The 21,363-nt window shown below is 33.2% G+C and overlaps 1 protein-coding gene across 4 annotated transcripts in view; it reads left to right on the top strand.

Moving 5' to 3' along the window:
• Positions 1-21,363, top strand: part of LOC114335387 (dmX-like protein 2) — a 257,436-nt gene that overhangs the window by 198,241 nt on the left and 37,832 nt on the right. For all 4 annotated transcript variants that reach the window (XM_050656400.1, XM_050656403.1, XM_050656401.1 and 1 more), the window contains 2 exons: positions 2,080-2,326; positions 6,791-7,045. In XM_050656400.1, the coding sequence (XP_050512357.1) occupies positions 2,080-2,326; positions 6,791-7,045 (502 nt within the window). The remainder of the gene's footprint in view (positions 1-2,079; positions 2,327-6,790; positions 7,046-21,363) is intronic.

Raw genomic sequence — 21,363 nt, 5'->3', positions numbered from 1 at the left:
TGTAATAATGAGTATTTTTGCCCTCTCATCACATGTCCCAAGTACTCAAGTTTTCGTCTTTTGATAGTTAGTATTATTTCCGGTTGATTTCCTATCCGTCTAGTTACTTCCGCGTTCGACATTCTTTGAATCCATGATATTCGTAGGATTCTTCTGTAACACCAATATTCACAGGCGGCCAACTTATTCAAATGGACTTGTTTCAACGTCCACGCTTCCAAGCCATAAAGAAAAGTAGAGAACACGTTACATCGAAGCATCCTTAGGCGTAGTTGTAAGCTTATATCCCGACAACAAAGAAACTTTTTAAGTTTAATGAATGATGCACGTGCTATTTCAATACGTGTTTTAATTTCTTTGGTTTGGTCTACATTTGATGTTATCCATGTTCCTAAGTATTTGTAGTTATCCACACTCTCAATCACAGTATCTTCAATAGTTAATTGGATGTTTGCGTGTGCTGATTTAGTTATTATCATGCATTTAGTTTTCTTTAAATTCATCTTCAGTCCGTACTCATGACAGCGTTCATTAAGGCGTTGCATTACGTTCTGTAAATTATTGTTGTTATCCGTTATTATCACTGTATCGTCTGCAAAACGTAAGTTGTTCAAAACTTCTCCATTGATAGATATACCTTTTATTGAATCTGAGAGCGCTTCTTGAAATACCGCTTCACTGTAGACATTGAAAAGTAGTGGAGACAGCACGCAACCCTGACGGACTCCTCTCTGTATTTTGATATCTTGGTTGGGTGTCCTGGTTGTTAACTCTTACCTTGGCAGTTTGATTCCAATATATATTTGATATAATTTTCATGTCACGACTGTCAATATTTTTGCTTTTTAATATATCTACAAGCTTTTTATGTTGAACTTTATTAAATGCCTTTTCAAAGTCTACAAAACATAAGTACATATCCTGATTCATGTCCATGCATCTCTGGGCCAGCACATTCAAGCCGAACAAAGCATCTCGAGTGCTCATACCATTTCTAAAGCCAAATTGTGTGTCACTGATTTCATATTTGAGAGTTTTAACAATTCTGCTGTGTATTATTTTCAAAAATGTTTTAAGTGTGTGACTCATTAAAGATATTGTTCTGTGATCCGAGCAGGTTGTTGCACTTGACTTTTTGGGAATTGCTACAAAGGTTGATTGCAGCCACTGTCTGGGGATTTTAAGACCATTCCTTATATTTAAGACCATTCCTCCTCAATTCCAACGATATTGTAATCTTAGAAGATCTGTATTGACGAGCCAATCTCCTATTTGACATTCAAACTCTGTTTTTTGCTCTTCTCACCAATCTCTCTGGCCTGTGGTCCAAAACTAAAAAAAACTGAATAGCAGACCATCTACTTTTTGGCAGATTCAGACATGGTATTCCCTGCTCGCATTCCGTTATTTTTCTATAAATGGTTCTGCGTGAAATCTTTTCATTCTGGAATATTCGACTGATTTCAGCTTTGGGTACTCGTCCAACCAACTTGTAGATATAGTCCAGCCGGTACATATATAATTTGACCTTGCATGCCGAACTACCCAGAATTTTATGTTTTTAATCTTTAGGGGAGGTCAATAGTAGTGTAAATTTAAAATCGCAACTGAATTCTGCCGTTGCGTTAGCAGCCAGCTTGATTTTAAAGGAGAACCGTTTTTACTCAATATTTCCGCCATTTTCAACTTTTCGACAAAAAGTGTAAGGACGGAAATTGTTGAAAATCCAATTTTCTATGATTTCTTTTATTACAATAATTTTTTTCGTGCGGTTGATATTTTCCGAGTTAAGGGAGGGAAATAGTGACAGTTAGAGCATAATTATTGAATGATTTCGTTTATTATTAGTTTACGACAAAAATGTACCTATACGAAAATGAACAGAATCAAATTTTATACAATTTTGATCTCTTTTATTTTTTTTGCTAAAATCATTATTTTTAAGGCATTACGTGAGCGGTAAAAACGCGAGCGCAAGACCTGATTAGTTCGACAGCAATTTTTTATCCAATTTTGTTCTGTGTGCAGTATTGTAAATTATAGCATGCATACATAATAATGTTGTTTATTGTGATTCAGGCAACTTTTGGAACCTCACAACACGCCGTTCAGTGGTAAAAGTTCAGCTGCAGCAGCTAGGCACCTCTGGACGTATTTAGTTCGTCAAGAATCAGTCCAAGATATATTTATAAGAGCAGTATTTGGTAAAAGAAGATATTCTGGTGCGGTAGAAGAAATTTTACCCCATCCTGAACCGACTGTTTTAGAACCTGTCAGAATTATTCATAAAGAACAAGATTCTATATCTGCATTCTCCTTAAATCAGGTAAATGTTAGGACAATGAGCTTTATTTACTTTCAGAAAGCTTATCTTTAACCAACCGTTTTCGGATATTTTTAAAAGATATATGGTTGGTACTGTATAAATATCGTTGTACGTCACTATCTACGTCAGAGATGTAGGTGCCAAATTACAAAAAGTTCCTGAACTCCTTTTAAATCAAATATATCACATAATTCTTGCAGAAGTGGATTAAACAACAAAATAAATTAATATTCAATGTAAATAAATAAAAACATTATAAATAGAAAACAGAATTAAGTAATAGTCTTACGTTACGGTAAATAAAAAAATTAAATCTGAAGTGTCAACACCGCAACTGTCAAATAAGTGTTACCAATTTATGCCAAAATGCCATCTTCATTCGATTACAGTTAAAGTATGATTCTGATAAGTTTGTTTCATAAAAACGCTTTATAATTCACTTATACAAACTAAATGAAACAATTTATGTTGTGTTTCTTTAAGTTTACTAGTAGAAATCTTTAAATATCATTTCTACGCGTATATAATAAAATATGTCTAGTGGCTGAAAGGTATCTTGAGGTTCAAAAACGGCTGTAAGGGTGCTTTGTCGATTATAGAAAGTCCTTCGACCGCATCAGATACAAAAATTTGAGGTGCTAAAAGAAGTAGGGTTGGACGGACACGACATAGGTATCATAAGCAATACATACTGGAACCACACAGGATGAGTTCGAACAGACAACGGAAACACCAATTACGTAAACATAGAATTGCATTCTGTCCCCTCTATTATTTAATGTCTATGCCGAACATATCATCAGAGCTTCTCTTGAAGATCACCCTGAATATGCCAGAGTCACTGGAATCATCAGTAACAATGTAAGATATACCGATGACACCATAGTATTAGCGGAAACAGAAGACCAACTAAAAATATTAATGAACATATTATCAAAAGAAAATCACAGTCTTTGCTTGGACATTAACTTTTCCAAAACCAAAATCATGGTATTCCACAAGAACCCCCATGAACAAATTACACCCAACATACAAATAAATGCTATCACCCTTCAGAGTTCCCAAAGCTTCATATACCTGGGCAGAGAGCTAAATAGTCAGCTAGACCACTTAAAAGAAATTAGCAAGGTCTGGTTGTATAAACATGAGTAACCACAAGCTCTCGGTCACAATAAGATTGAGAACACTAAAGTGTTATGTGTGGTCTCTATTACTATATGGCTTTGAGACTTGGACATTAAAACAGTATAACGTCAACAAACTGAATTTATTCGAAATGTGGATGTACTGCCGAATGCTAAGAATAAGTTGGACCAGTTCTGCTGGTGTCGAATGAAGAAGTACTGGAAATAATGAACACACGTCCTCATCTGGTCAATACAATCAAAATTAGAAAGACGTCATATCTAGGATACATATTGCTCCATAAGGAATTTGAGCAGCTCCAGCTAATATTAAGACAAAATCGAAGGTAAAAGGGTATATGAAGAAAGAAAAAATCCTGGCTCCGAAACATCAGAGATTAGACCCACACAACAGGGAATTACTTAATTCATCAAGCCCAGAACAGAGAAAAATTTGCCATATTGATCGCCAACCTCAATAGAGAAGGCAATTAGGAGGAGAAAATACAATTAGAATAATTGAAATAAAAATAATAAACAATATTTTAAATCCAAGACTTTTCGTTAAGAAACTGTTTTCTGGCTGCATCCTGTATCTCCGGCTTTTACAATATATTATAAGCACAAGAGACGACGAATATAGAAGAAAGCAAATAAAGGACATTTTGCCCACGTATTTACCTTCTTTTCGTCTAGGAAAAGGACCGAAAGACAGTTTCAGGTACTCAAATCTGAGTAAAGATGAAAAAGATAAAGGCAGTTTTTGTTTTTATTTGATTCATAGTTGGACCACCATCTCCATATAGCTATTTCAGTATCTATGCATCCTCAGTGAAGCTATGCAGTCACAACTCTGAAACAAATATCAACAATCCTGCCTATTTAAGGGAAAACATCGCGATGCAATGTTTCCACCTTTTGAGACGCACAACAGCGACATCTCTCGTAGTACGAGGAAGGATAATACGAGGATTTAAAATATTGTTTATTATTTTTATTTCAATTATTCTAATTGTATAAAAGTAGTAAACTTTGTATCTAGGGCTTTTCGTCTTCCTCATATTACGAGAGATGTCGCTGTTTTGCGTCTCAAAAGGTAGTCCATTCTTTCACGGTTTTTGCTCTAAGTTTTAAAGAACCGCTTGGATTGACATGAAATTTGGCATACGCATAGCTTACATGTCAAAGAAAAAAAGTGATATTGTGCCGACGTGTGCTTTTGCCCTGGGGGTGACTTTCACCCCCCTCTTGGGGGTGAAAAAATATATGTCCAAAACAACTCCGGAAATGGGTAAACTGACTAATTTTAAGTAACTTTTGTTCTATAGAGCTTTTTCGCCAAGTCAACACTTTTCGAGTTATTTGGGAGTGAATATGTTCATTTTTCAACAAAATAACCACATTTTTAGACGGTTTTTCGCAAATAACTCAAAAAGTAAGTATTTTGTCGAAAAAACCGTTCTTAGCAAAAATATAGCCTATAAAAAAGTAAAAAAAATGGTGTACGCGTTAGGTCTCTGGATCTCGTAGAACCAGTTATAGCCAATGAAATATGGATTCATATTCACCAAATTTCAAATAGAATATTTCGACGTAAAATATCCAAAAAATTAAGCACTTTTTGGGGAAAACCTATTATAACTTTTTTAAAGTGTTTAAAAAAAGGTTTATTTCTGTTTTTACGAAAAGTTTCTAGCATTAAATTTAAGCAAGTTACGCTCAAAATAAAGTTGGTCCCTTTTGTTTTTGCAAAAAAAAAAAATCGGGAAGACCACCCCCTAATTAGCAACTTAAATGAAATTAATCGTTGCCGCTCCATAAATTATTTTACTTATATTGTGTTTATATGATCTGTAAGTTTCATCGATTCAAAGTGTTTATTTTTGAAAAAATTTGGTTTCAAAGTAAAATTTTTAAAAATTTAAATTTTGAAAAATATGCTTTTTTTCAAAATAACTTAAAAATTGTTAGAGATACCAAAAGTCTCGAAATACAAAAAAAGTCAGATTTGCTTTTCTGGATATCATGTATTTTTTTGTTTTTCTGTTAGACAAAAATTGATCAAGATTTGGTGTTTCTAAATTTGCATACATTCGTGATCAGTGACTCGTTCAACCCCTTTTAACTACAGCCGTTTCAATAATAAGGACTTTGAACCGATGAAACTTACAGATCATATAAACAATATATACACGAGTCAAGAAACTTGTGAAGTCGTAACGAATAAGTTCATTTAGGAGGTGATTTTCTCGATTTTTTTACCAAAACCAAAAGGGACTAACTTTATTTTGAGCGTAACTTGTTTAATTCTGATGGTAGAAATTTTTTTTATAAAACAAAAATGAAGCTTTTTTTAAACACTTTAAATAAGTTTAAATGAGTTTTCTCCGAAATGTGCTTCATTTTTTGGTTATTTCACGTTAAAGTATTCCACTTGGAATTTGACGAATATGAACCTATATTTCATTAGCTATAACTCTGCTTCTACTAAATAAAAAAACGTGATATATTCACTATTTTTTTAAATTTTTTATAGGCTATATTTGTGCTAAGAATGCTTTTTCGACAAAATACTTACAATTTGAGTTATTTGCGAAAAACCGTCTAAAAGCGTGGTTATTTTGTTGAAAAAATGAACATATTCACTGCCAAATAACTCGAAAAGTATTGACTTAGTGAAAAAACTTTATAGAACAAAAGTTACTTTAAATTAGCCAGTTTACCCATTTCCTGACTTTGTTTGGACGAATATTTTTTAACCCCCAAGAGGAGGTGAAAACCACCCCCAGGGCAAAAGCACATATCGGCACAATATCACTTTTTTTCTTTGACTTGTTAGTTGTGTGTATGCCAAATTTCATGTCAATCCAAGCGGTTCTTTAAAATTTAAAGGTTTTGCAATATTTTACCGTTAATGAATGGACTAAGGTGGAAACATTGCATCGCGATGTTTTCCCTTAAATAGGCAGAATTGTTGATATTTGTTTCAGAGTTGTGACTGCATAGCTTCACTGAGGATGCATAGATGCTGAAATAGCTATATGGAGATGGTGGTCCAACTCTGAATCAAATAAAAACAAAAACTACCTTTATCTTTTTCATCTTTACTCTGATTTGAGTACCTGAAACTGTCATTCGGTCCTTTTCCTAGACGCCAAGAAGGTAAATACGTGGCCAAAGTGTCCTTTATTTGCGTTCTTCTATACTGAATCACATAAAAACAAAAACTGCCTTTATCTTTCTGTATAATTTATACTATACGAACCATATAAGCTTTTATAAATTTAGAGTGAATTTACCTTTGTCGTGAAGAAAAATTTTAAAATAAACTGTTTTAAAGGTAACCAGTGGTCTTATAGCGATTGCTACACCAAGAGAACTTCAGGAAATGGATATTTCTCTTCTGCTAGAGTTACCTGCTTGGTTAGAAGACGAATGTGAACTGGACATTCTAAATTTCAACAAAGAGGTACCAGATCCTACGGTGCCACCATTCTTGGTAATTCAAAGTTCCACAGACAAAGGGAAGGAAACACAACCGGGAAGTCCACAGGCGGGAGGAACTGCTGGTCAAAGCGGAAGGGGAACTAGTGTTGTAAGTTTTTTTCGAATTATTCTATATTTACAGAGCACACTTTAATTTGAATTTTAGTTGAATTCAGATCGACATTATTTTTGAGAGATAGGTTTAACATACAATACCTTTAGGGTTATTTAAAAAAAAATAAACACATTGCAAACATGTATTTTCACGCAGATAAGATTTTACAAAGATAAGAGGAGGAAGGAGTATATGAATAAGGTGAGTGTCCTGGTTGCACAATTTAAGGAACTGGTTTAAATGCAGTTCTATAGAACTCTTCAGAGCAGCAGTAGGTAAAGTAAAGATAGTGATGATTATATCCAACCTCCGATTGGGAGACGGCACTTAAAGAAGAAGATTTTTACGTAAAATATTCATATTTCTCATACGACAACGATATTGGAACTACATATAGACCAGGGCGCATCTGTAAAAATATTAGTACATTTGGATGTTGAGAGGTGACTCATATTTTTTTGCAGAAAATGCTTGGATATAACTCATATAATAATATTTGAGTTATCCTCCCACTCAAAAAGGTCCGGAACATTGTTTAAATAATCAAAATATCAAAAAATGAAGGAAAAATTCAATATTTTTCTTGTTTTTTTTTATTATAACTTTAAATATATTTATTTCCCAGAAAAATTGCACTGACATAAAAGTTGCGTAATTTAATTTCCTTCATTATGGGATTAGTTAAAAATTTCAAAAATATTCACCTTTGTTGCCAAATAGCAATAATTGCGAAAAAACCGTAAAAAAACAAGTATTTGCATTTTACGTTTTTCAACCATTTATGCTACACTTAGACCTTCATTTTTTACCCAGAAAAACTTTATGATATATTAAAACAACACTGTAAATTTCATTAAGATCGGTTAAACAGATTTTGCAAAATAAATTTTGAAATCCAGCTTTCGCAAAAAAATTTATTTTTCAAAATGTTGCAGGACTGAGAATAAAGCAGACAGCAAGTTGATTTTTTTTTACATATAGAATAATACTGCACCTTTCATTTACAATTTTCAAAAACATCGTCAGGAATTTTTTTAAATAAACATTAATTTTTGGTGCTACGCGCAGGACAGCGGATACGTTTGCTCGGATTGGCCATTCCAATGACCTTAGATAATGATTGATAAATTTGAATTTTTATTACATTTCGACATAAATAAATGAATTTGTTTATTGCAAAATAAAAACACATACTTTTTCCTTTGAAATTACACTATAATGTTCAGTTTGGTGTGTGTTGACGGAATGAATTGTATAAAATAAATATTAATTAAAACGCAAACAACTGTCAATAATATACTTATTTATTTTGGTAAAAATCTTTTTTACTTATATATCTCGTAAGAGTGTCAGACCACTTGCCGGGATGCGAAATCGACCGAGACTGGTGAAAACGACTCCGCTAAACTAAAAACATTAGTTTGTGGTTTTTAAACTAATTTATGGGCCTAGGGGCTGATAAGGTAATTTCCCATAAAAGGGCGTATAACATCTGTTTTTTTTTTTAAAGCTGAGAACTGATATATTTCGTTTCTTAAAACTAACAGGCCATTCTACGCATGTGAATTTTAAATGGAACGTATTGTTTCATTTTGAAAAAGTTATTAAAAATAAAAATTAAAATTAGCAAAAATAGTAATTAAAGCGTATCGCTATACACCCCCTTCGAGAAATATAAGCCGCTAGGTAATACATATCATATAATGAAAATTGAAAATAACAGAAAATACATTGCAGTGTTTATACGAGGAGAAAAAAAATCACTGATTTCACTAATGCCAGACATTTTCTTGATAACTTCCGGTAAATCTTGCTTTTCTCTTCAGTCTGATGTTTTGATTGTCTGTGTTCGTTTTGCTGGACACTGTCATTCTTTCTGGCTCGTGATGGATACTTTCGTGAAGCTCGTACGTCGGCTTCAATCTGTCTATGGAAATTGTTGTTTCTTTTCCATTTACACGGACGACAAAAGTCTTGTCACCTCGCTTAATAACTGGAAAAGGACCGTGATATGGGTTTTCTAAGCTGCTTTTGATTGTATCACGGCGGATGAAAACGTGAGAGGTGGTTTTCATGTCTTTGAAAATGAAGGTGCTTTTGGATCCATGATGCGACGGTTGCCTAGGACGGAGGTTTTCGAAATGGTTTCGAAGCGTTTTTAAGTATATGTGAGCACTAGAAATCTGCGTAGGTCTTTCACTGTTTTTGGCTGAGTGAAATTTTGTACAGCTGCTACTTTTTCTTGTGGAGGTGTGAGTCCTCCGTCTGATACTGTGTATCCCAAAAAGGTAATCTCGTTTTTGCTGAATTGGCACTTTGTTGGATTTATCACAACGCCAAACTGCTTGAGCCTTTTGAAAATTTCTTCCAAATGCGACATATGCTGCTCTTCGGATTCTGACGCAATGAGAATGTCATCGATATAGGCGTAGGCGAAGTCTAAACCACGTAAAATCTCGTCTATGAAACGCTGGAATGTCTGTCCTGCGTTTCGTAAACCAAAAGGCATATATAAGTACTCGTACAACCCAAATGGTGTGGTAACGGCGGTCTTTGGTATGTCTTCGGTGGCTACTGGTATCTGGTTGTATGCTCTCACTAAATCTATTGTAGAGAAACTTGTCTTACCAGCTAGCGACTGACCGAAATCTTCGATGTGCGGAATTGGATATCGATCTGGAACTGTTCTTTGGTTTAGACGTCAATAATCTCCGCAGGGTCTCCATTCCTCACCTTTCTTCGGGACCATGTGCAGTGGAGTAGACCAGTTACTTTTTGATGGTCTTATGATGCCTAGTCGTAGAAGATTTTCGAACTCTTTTTTAGCCCATTGCAGTTTGTCAGGTGCTAATCGTCGCGGTTTCGAAAAAACGGGTGGAACTGGTGTTGTACCGATGTGGTGCTTGGTTTGATGCTGAATGTCTTTCACGCTACCGGCGGGTCGCGTGATTTCCGGAAATCATAGCAGCAGTTCATGGTAACGCGACACTTCCGCGATAGTCTTTACGCTGCCGTCGAAACACTCTTTAACGAGTCCCTTTGTTCGAAGGGTTGTCGTACTTTCTACTAAGCACTGATTAGCAATGTCCACTAGGAGAGCGAAATGGGAAAGAAAATCAGCTCCAATGATAGGCTTTGAAATGTCCGCCACTACGAATCGCCACGTACACGCCGTAGTCCGATGTTTAATGTCAAGTTCACATAACCGTATGTCGCGATTTTAGTGTCATTGACCGCGTATAGTTCGTATGAAGTCTTTTCGCGTGTACCCCGTACATATTTCCGCGAGAAAACGCACAGATCGGCACCGGTGTCGATTAAAAATTGTTTTTTAGTATCATAGTCTGTTACGTAAAGGCGGCGAGACTTTGGGCTTGGATCGGATGCCGCACTCACCGACTGCCCGCGATGTTTCCCTGATGCTTGCATGGAGGAGAGCACTTTTGAGCCTGGTCACCAAAACGGTAGTGATACCAACATAATATGTCACTATTATGTTCCCTACTGTAGCTACTGTCTCTAGTATATGGTCTGCGTCCTGAGTTGCTGCGGTTGCGACGGTATGTGTTTGTTTGTGGTTGAGCCTGCGACAAGCTAGCTAGCTGGATTTTCATGTCGGCTAATTCGGCTGTCAATTTATCAATGGTGCTTTCAAGAGCGTTAGAAGCTTCTTTTGGGCCCTAGGAGCTATAGCTTAAGATATTGTGTCAGCTAACTCGGCAACTGCGTCCAAACTAGCTTTAGCTTGAGTAGCTAGAATAGCCTGTGTAGACGATGGCAGTCTACCTAACCATAGAGACCTTACAGTATTGTCTGGTACCGCTGTGCCTGCTAAAGACTGTAAATGTCGTAAGAACTGGGAAGGTCTTCGATCGCCCAGTTCCTCATGCTCAAGTAGTCTTTTAATTTTTTGTTGCTGTGATGCACTAAGTCTCTTAATTAACTCTGACTTTAATTTTACATACCTCTCTGTGGCTGGTGGTGAAACAATAATGTCCCAAACTTCTAATATGTAAGCTGTGTCTAAATTGGCAACTATATAGTTGAATTTTGTGGCGTCACTTGTTATGTTTGCCAGTGTAAATTGATTTTCCACTTGCAGGAACCAAATTTCAGGATCGTTGGGCCAGAACGGTGGGATTTTAACTGAAATCCGATCAACTGAAGCACTGTTATCCCGAAGCACTGAAGCACTGGTATTGTCCGTCATTTTCGATGTTCACTGTATTGATAACCGGCCAAAGAATATTATTAACACTAACTTTTTCAATTTTCGCGGCGCTCTAAATATTCTCGGGGTCACCAATATAATGTTCCGTTTGGTGTGTGTTAACGGAATTAATTATATAAAATAAATATTAATTAACACGCAAACAACTGTCAATAATATACTTATTTATTTTGGTAAAAAAAGGTGTTTTGCTTATAGATCTCGTAAGAGTGTCAGACCACTTGCCGGGATGCGAAATTGACCGAGACTGGTGAAAACGACTCCGCTGAACTAAAAACATTAGTTTGTGGTTCTTAAACTAATTTATGGGCCTAGGGTCTGATAAGGTAATTTCCCATACAAGGGCGTATAACATCTGGTTTTTTTTTTAAAGCTGAGAACTGATATATTTCATTTCTTAAAACTAACAGGCCACTCTACGCATGTGAATTTTAAATGGAACGTTATTTCATTTCGAAAAAGTTATTAAAAATAAAAATTAAAATTAGCAAAAATAGTAATTAAAGCGTATCGCTATAACACTTTTTTTAGCAAAAACTTTCTTTGTTCGTATATTTTAACTTAGAGCATAAAAGTTTATTATTTTTAAACATATGCAATTGTTTAAACAATATTTCATAAACAATAATCAAATTGGTTTGATTTTTGTGGAATTAAAATATTAAAATACAACAAAATATAGAGTTAGAAAATAATATATTATATAAAGATTTAAAGACATTTTGGTGGAAATCAACTTGTTTCAATCGAACACCGCTGTCCTGCGCGTAGCACCAAAAATTAATGTTTATTTTAAAAAAATCCTGGCGCCGTGGTAGTTAACCGATTTTAATTTTAAAAATTGCAAATGAAATGTACAGTATTCTTGTATATGTAAAAAAAATTCAACTTACTGCCTGCTTTATTTTCAGTCGTGCAATATTTTGAAAAAATCATTTTTTTTGCGAAATCTGGATTTCAAAATTTATTTTGCAAAATCTATTGAACCAATCTTAATCAAATTTACAGTCTTATTTTATTATGTCATAAAGTTTTTTTGGGTAAAATATGAAGCACTTATGTGTAGCACTAATGGTTAAAAACCGTAAAATGCGAATACTTGTTTTTTTTTATGTTTTTTTCGCAATTATTGCTAGTTTACAATAAGGGTGACACCTTTTAAAACTATTAACCGATCCTTTATTATGGGAAATTTAATTACGCAACTTTTATGTCAGTGCAACTTTTCTCTGAAGTGAATACTTTTAAAGTTATAATCAAAAAACGAAGAAAAAAATCGAATTTTTCCCTAATTTTTTGACATTTTGTTTATTTAAACAATGTTCCGGACCTTTTTGAGTGGGAGGATAACTCAATTATTATTATATGAGTTAATTCCCAAGAATTTCTGCAAAAAAATATGAGTCACCTCTCAACGTCCATCTCAAAACAGATCCGCCATGGACTAATAGATATCTTCACAAAAAATCGTAATAATGACATCATAGACAACTAGATTTAACTACATGAAAAAATACTTCACCGAGTATTTTAAATAATTTCCAACTATTCACGAGTTAAAGGTTTGTCAGTCTCAGGAGATTTTTACCTTAAAGCAGCAGAATTACTGGAGTTATTTGTGATGCTGTTAACAGTATACTATACCCTGTTTTTAAACTAGGAGGCAAAAAACTCAAAAGACAGATTAATAACTAGAAAAATAATGTCACTAGTCACATCCAATGATATCACTAGAAAAATGCATCAAATACATCTTGTTTTTGGTTGATCATCCAAAGCCTTCGACTGTAATTCATAAATATTATATTATACTCATACGCCGCTAAAGAGTTCTAAAAACATACTGTTCTGTTTTTTTATATAAAAGCATACTAAAAATCTAAAAATTAAAGGAATAACGTACGAAACACAAAAAATCACTGATATAACCTTATTAACCTATGAAATGCCAATAGTGTAAAAATTTCGTAAATGTTAATAGTGTCAAATTTTCATAACAGTGGAGTAAACTTGCCTGAGGTTTGGACCAATTACAAACAAGCATTCGGCGCGGTAAATTTGAATTATTCCGTCTAGTTTAAAAACAGGGTGTGGTAATATATACTATACACACAGTATAAAGAGGAAAATGAATGAGATACTGGTCAGGATGTGACATACTTGTTTTATTCAGCAACCAAAACAAAACCAACAATAACTTTATAATAATTTTGATAGTAATTCACACAGAAGGGCAGGTTCAACATTAACATGGCGGAATGCGTGATCAGAGATTATGCGTCTTTTCTTCAGATGAACATCAACGCTGTACATGTTTTTGCAATGTCTTGTTTGTCTGAATACTACTAAAATTTAAAATTTACCTACCATTTCTATAATATTGGGTTTGTTTTTGAGATGCCAATTAAGTAGGTATTATCTAGACCTAGAGTGTGATTTTGACAGAAAGTAAAGTAAGAATGTATTTGAACAATTTTCGTAGTAGTTTATTGAATACGTCAAAAATATACCTGATATGCTTTATTATTATCCAAGATAGATGTGGAAAATGGAATCAGTATAAAAGGGAGTTACTTATATTTAGTAGATAGTCAGCTGATATTTCTTAAAAATAGTAATTGTCTACAAAAAATAATACGAAAATTATTGTTTTGTACAGATTCCGAAACTGCTAAGGTATATTTATAAGTTATACAGACATAAATTAAAAATTCAGTGGTATTTCCTCATTTTGGAATGTTAGTGAATATCCGTGATAGTTGTTTTAAGAGGCTCTATCAGCGCATCATCAATATTAATTCGAGAGATAGTAGCCGCACCGTTTTTCGAAAGTTCTGCGAACCTTTGGCAACCGTGCGTCGGCAATACGTAATAATATCAAAGGCGAAGGCACAATATTGTGATAATAATATGCTCAGAGGCGCGCTAAATGTTGCCAAATCAGTCAGTTAAGTTCGATTTCTTGTTATAAATAATCGATTTTAGTAGTTCCAATGTTTCAATCTAGGCATGGGGTAAAAAAAGTTTATTTGAAGAAAGTGTACTTTTTTGAGCTTCTTAATGGCGGTACAGACCCGTTTTTGTAATATTTTTCAAATTGAGCTCGAACATATTTCTCAAGTTGGGCTCTGTACTGCCATTCTTTACTATATTACATATTATAGGGATGCCAAATATCTCGACAAAATATTCAAAATAAAGCTGCAATCCGTTTTCCGTCTTGATAACGCGCTGTGTAGGCTCTTAAGATGAAAAAACAAGGTAATTGTTATTGAAAACAATTGAAGAGGCTAGGGGAAATTTAATGTTTTAAAATAATGAGTTCCAAAGTTAGTTCTCTAGTTTTGGCCATCATTGACATTTTATATCTTCACTCAATGTATTACCACTTTTAAATTTAGCTGCTCATTCTTTGCTCTCAGTAACGAAGTATTGTGTACAGTTAAAAATATTGTGAGAATAAGTATTCTGTGATACAACCGATAAAAAGTTAAATAAGATACTTTTGTGAACAGTGTAACAATAATTACTTATTCAGGGGTTAGTGACTTTGGGTGAAATTGGAGTATGAGGAATTTAATAAAACTTGGGGCCAATTGAAACAATTGGAATCGATTTATCTAAATAATTATTAGAAATAATTACCAAGATCAATATTAATAAAATATCAATCTATTCTTTCCTATCTTCCTTTATGTTTTTAACAATTTAGATTATATTAATTTAGTGTTTCAGAAAATTAAATCAGATCATAATTCAATTATTCTGTTTAATTAATAATAGGTTGTTAGAAAAAGTCTGTTACTTCAAAATTATGGTTTACCGTATTTTAAAAACCATCTATCTTGGAAATATGTAATCAATAATTAATATTTTAATATTATTACTAACTCATATACCAATGAAATTATTATTGTCTGGAGTAATAAGAAAAAAATGAACTAATATGAGATTTAATTAAAAAAGTATACAAAGTAAAAAATGTGTGAAAAGTAAAAGTGTTTGAGGATGGTGTTTATAATATATACATTAATCTTAAAGTATTGTTATTTTTGCTTAAAATTAATAATAGTTTATCCATAAAGATAAAAAATTGAAATAAGACTATAAAATACTTTACCAATCCGTTACTAAATTTGAGTATAGAAGATTAAAGTGTAAGTGGATATTGAGGTCTTTAAAACACGCGCGATTTTTCGAGATTGAGCAAGTGTTTTAAAGACCAGTTATCCACGAATACTTTACGCTATTTTTTTATTAGTACACTTTGAAATCATGTATTATTACTACAAAAAATTGAAATAAGAACTAATAATGTAAAATGGTTGAATTTGTGATGTACATCATCATACCTTTCGTTGTTATGGAAATGAGAAAAACATTATAATTATTAATTGCATAATTTGCAATCTGTCACATAGCATTATCAGTTATTACTGATTTTATATTGCTTAAAAATGAGTTTTAACGTTGATTACTTAAATAGTAAAGTAGAATTGCTGTTTATACTGCAAAAATCGGAAAACGCTTATTAGTACATTCTTTCACGGTTTTTGCTCTAAATTTTAAAGAACCGCTTGGATTGACATGAAATTTGGCATACGCATAGCTTACATGTCACAGAAAAAAAGTGATATTGTGCCGATGTGTGCTTTTGCCCTGGGGGTGACTTTCACCCCCTCTTGGGGGTGAAAAAATATAAGTCCAAAGTAAGTCTGGAAATGGATAAACTGGCAAATTTTAAGTAACTTTTGTTATATAGAGCTTTTTCGCCAAGTCAACACTTTTCGAGTTATTTGCGAGTGAATATGTTCATTTTTCAACAAAATAACTACATTTTTAGACGGTTTTTCGCAAAAAACTCAAAAAGTAAGTATTTTGTCGAAAAAAACGTTCTTGGCAAAAATATGGCCTGTAAAAAAGTAAAAAAAATGGTGTACACGTTGGGTCTCTGGACCTAGTAAAACCAGAGTTATAGCCAATGAAAAATAGATTCATATTCACCAAATTTCAAATAGAATACTTCCAAGTGAAATATCCAAAAAAGTAAGCACTTTTTGGGGAAAATCTGTTATAACTTTTTTAAAGTGTTTAAAAAGAGCTTTATTTCTGTTTTTATAAAAAGTTTTTATCATTAAATTTAAGCAAGTTACGCTCAAAATAAAGTTGGTCCCTTTTGTTTTGGCAATAAAAAATCGAGAACACCACCCCCTAATTACCAACTTAAATGAAATAAATCGTTATCGCTCCACAAATTATTTTACTTATGTTGTGTTTATATGATCTGTAAGTTTCATCGATTCAAAGTGCTTATTTTTGAAAAAAATTGGTTTTAAAGTGAAATTTTTAAAAATTTTAATCTTGAAAAATATGATTTTTTTCAAAATAACTTAAAAATTGTTAGAGATACCAAAAATCTCGAAAAACAAAAAAGTCAGCATTGCTTTTCTGAATATCATGTATTTTTTTGTTTTTCTGTTAGACAAAAATTGATTAAGATTTGGTGTTTCTAAATGTGCATACATTCGTGATCAGTGACTCGTTCAACCCCTTTTAACTACAGCCCTTTCAAAAATAAGGACTTTGAACCGATGAAACTTACAGATCATATAAACAATACTTACACGAGTCAAGAAACGTGTGAAGTCGTAACGATTAAGTTCATTTGAGATACTAATTAGGGGGCGATTTTCCCGATTTTTTTACCAAAAAAAAAGGGACTAACTTTATTTTGAGCGTAACTTGTTTACTTTTGATGCTAGAAATTGTTTTTATAAAACAAAAATGAAGCTTTTTTTAAACACTTTAAGTTGTAATAAATTTTCCCCGAAATGAGCTTCATTTTTAGTTATTTTACGTTAAAGTATTCCATTTGGAATTTTACGAATATGAACCTATTTTTAATTAGCTATAACTCTGCTTCTACTAGGTATAGAGACGTGATAAATACACCATTTTTTTAAATTTTTTACAGGCTACATTTTTGCTAAGAATGTTTTTTCGACAAAATACTTACTATTTGAGTTATTTGCAAAAAAACGTCTAAAAGCGTGGTTATTTTGTTGAAAAAATGAACATATTCACTGGCAAATAACTCGGAAAAATATTGACTTAGTGAAAAAACTGTATAGAACAAAAGTTACTTAGAATTAGTCAATTTATCCACATCCGACTTACTTTGGACGAATATTTTTTCACCCTCAAGAGGGGGTGAAAACCACCCCCGGGGCAAAAGCACATATCCGCACAATATCACTTTTTTTCTTTGACTTGTTAGCTATGTGTATGCCAAATTTCATGTCAATCCAAGCGGTTATTTAAAATTTAGAGGTTTTTCAATATTTTACCGTTAAAGAACGGACTATATAAAAAGGAATACGATAAGTTCATTAAATAGATGTATGCTTTTTCTCATGAGTATTTTTCAGTGCGTCACAGTTTTTCGATTTCTTTCTAACGCATTAAATTGTATATGACAGAAAAAAAAGGCACGTCGGTGATTACTTTAGTAATTATTCTAGTTCGGTGATTATTCTAGTTGTCGATAGATGGCGCTATAATAGAAAAAAATTTATTTACTAATTATATAATATATCTACGAATATAATCTGTACAATTTATGAGACTATAGAAATCAAAGAAAATACCATTTTATAAATACAATAAAGACAATTGATTTGTTTTTATGCCCAATTGCAAATAAAATTTGACAACTGTCAGATTTAACTAAAATGTCATGTTAGAATAAATGTTATAAATGTATATTATCACGGACTTACCTTTTTTTCTATCATTTGTGACGCACTGAAAAATCCTCATGAAAAGAACCATAAGAGCAAAAGGTAACAGATACAGATGAACGAGTTTTGCTTGCTTACCCTCAGAAAATGTCGGAACAGTCCAAACCGTCGACGATGTGAGCTATCTATTCGAAATTGCAAAGTATGTTGAGGATAATCAAAGGGATCGATTAGCAAGAATTACGTGGGCAAGAAGGCGTATGTATTCAAGGAAGACGATTTGCGGAAGGTTGTTACAGATGTACCGGACATTACGTATTTATTTTTGAAGGTGGTAGCCATTTGCGGTATCTTTGGCTCTTGCAGAAGATGTAAATTGTGCGATTTACGCTTACATGACATCAAGGAAGATGAAAGCGTATTGCTTATTACTATCCGACCATCTAAGACTCTGATGACTTGACGTTTTACAGTTGCTGATAGCGATGTAATTAATTAAGTGCGTTTGATGAAGAAGTATTTTTATTGCGACCGAAAAATGTAAATAAAGATTGAGTTTTCTTACGTTAGGATAAAGGGAAGTGCACTAATCAAGTAATTGGTATTAATACTTTTGGATCATGATCCTTGCAAATTGCACGTTATCTAAAATTAGACGATCCTGAGAAATACACGGGACATGCGTTTCGACATACGTCCGCTACAATTATGGCGAACATTGACATGACAATAGATCAAATAAATATCAAAGTATTACCAATAAGTAGAATGTTTCAAACATTATTGGGAGTGCCAATAATGGAAGTACAACCTCATTGGCTTCCGAGAAGGCAGGTAGTATTAATTTGAACAGCGTTTCCTCTGATTTAAAAAATGGAAGTATAAATATTTCAAATAATACCAACTGAACTTTTCACATTCATTTATTAAGATTTTCAAATATTTGAAATTATAATTTATATTGATATACAGCTTTTGAAACATTTGTTAGTAATATTTTATTCATATACGTATTATTTATTTGACGTTACAAGGTATGTACTCCTGTCAGGTCAGATCAATATTTAAAACTGTTGATGTTGCCATGATAACTTTAAAACACGCGCGTTTTTAAAAGTTGAATTTAAACACGCTGAAGCGTACTTTAAATAAGCAAAAGGGGGTACCAATAAAAAAATAACATTTGTAATTACACTAATCACAAAAAGTATCGCATAATTTTTGAAACAAAAAAAAGTTTAAAAATAATTTTTAATTTTTGGCAGAATGTTATAATACTCGTCTATCGTCTTCTTTAGGTGTCTACAAACGCATACCATTTCCCCTCAAACCCCATTTTTGGGGTCACACTGGGGACACTGTCGACCGACAAATCGAAAAAGCTTCGCATGTCCACACCAGGTAGGCAGAGTATTTGTCGACAGTCGAAACGAAAATGTGTGACGAAGATGACGTCATTATTGTTTGTGCCGCATTTGTTATTATCACAACTAAAAAACGTAAATCATCGCCTAAAAGAAGATTTTGGGTTCGACCAAGTCTTCAAAGTAGAAATCGGTATAGCGGTAGTAATCTGATGGAAGATTTGAAAAAGGATGATATAAAAAAGGTATTTAGAGTTTTTCGCAAACCAATGCTATTAGAACCGACTACTGCCTCTAAGGTAATCTTAACAGCATGTTATCTGCACAACTTTCTTAAAAAAAGTGCATCCAGGAATATTTACAATCCTCCTGGAACATACGATGCTGACTGTTCTGACACCACAGACTTGATTCCAGGAGCTTGGAGAAGTGAAGTTTGTAATCAACCTGTATTAGTAAACTTACCAAAACTACCCAGAAAAAGTGCTCTACATTTGAGAAACGTGTTAAAAGACTATTTTATGACACCAGAAGGAGAAGTGCCTTGGCAATAATTAAAGTGATAAGATATGTATTAATATTATGTAGCCTGATAAAAAAGAAATTTTAGGTTTAAAATATATTTACTTTATACATAGCTCTGAATCCAACGTCTCTCTGGTCTTATTTTTGTCACGTAAAAATCTTAAACTTTAATAAGCAAACCATTTAATTTTGTACACATCCTCCGTGCCACTGCCAGATTTATTGCCATCCTTTGTTTTTTTTTTATTTCTCTTGCTAACTGACTTTGAAGATTTTTTATTTTTTGTTCTACCACCGGCTTTTCTATATTAACTTCACTGGCAATTTCCATCAAAGCATCGTGTCTCATGTTTCGGTCTTTATAATATTTGCTTCTAGTGTTCCATGGATTTGTTTTTAATTTGTAATCTTCAATAAATGCAATCACTTTTTCTTTTTCCCATTCCATTTTGCCGACAAGTACAAAACACGAGACTTTAGATGAGCAGACTACGCCGCACGCTGAATTATTTTTACTGTATTTTTAAATGTCGAAGGCCGAAGGTCGAATGCACGTCCACACTTCGGATTCGACTCGACTACCCTTTGATTTTACCGACAGAGCATGGAAAACCAGTCGACACGTCGATCGACATCTTTTGTCGATCGACAAAGTACACACTCAGTCGAGAGTGTCGATAAACACAGTCGATCGACAACGTCGACTCAATGAGGACGCCGCTTTTTACATTACTTTTTTTTTTAAACAAAATGGCAGCTCCAATATGGCCGAAAAAAATTCGAAAATTTTATTTTAAACGCATATTTGTTTAAAGTTTTATATTATAAAGGACTTTTAAAATTGCTGGTTACCAATACATTTTCATTATGAAGTATAATATTCAGAACCTATTACTTATGTACAACCGCCCAAACATACTCAACAATCGCCAGAGTCATGTAATATGCGTCATTTCCCACTTTTGTATTCAAACAGCTGCCAGCAATGCATAGGCAGTTATAGGCTGCTAATCCAAAGTGATTCTGTATCTTCTTACTATATATTTTAAGATTAATAAAAATTAGTCGAAGAATTATGCAGAATTTTGTACTTTTTGAATGTATCTTTATAAAATTTTGATTATTTCAAGTATATTTTCACTATTTATGCATTAACAAATTTAAGGCATTTATTGTTACTAAATCTTACATTAACTTACATCTTACATTACTACATAGTTAAAAAAGAAGAATCTACTTTACAGTGATAAAATTGATAAACCACAAAACGTTTTACAGCGTTTTCAATATACGCGTTCTTTTTCACTTTCTCTGCCGGCCAAAATAAACTTGGACATGGCTCACTTGTTCCTCAGCTATCACCAGAATACATCCAGTCTGATCCTTATACCTGCGTATTACGACTCTACGATAGTGTAAACATGAAAATTCCCAGATAGGGACTTTTTTTTC

This window comes from Diabrotica virgifera, chromosome 7 (assembly GCF_917563875.1).
Source record: "Diabrotica virgifera virgifera chromosome 7, PGI_DIABVI_V3a".
Taxonomy (NCBI): Eukaryota; Metazoa; Arthropoda; class Insecta; order Coleoptera; family Chrysomelidae; genus Diabrotica; species Diabrotica virgifera.
The sequence above is the reverse complement of the archived record's forward strand: the minus strand, read 5'-3'. Positions and strand labels throughout refer to the sequence as shown.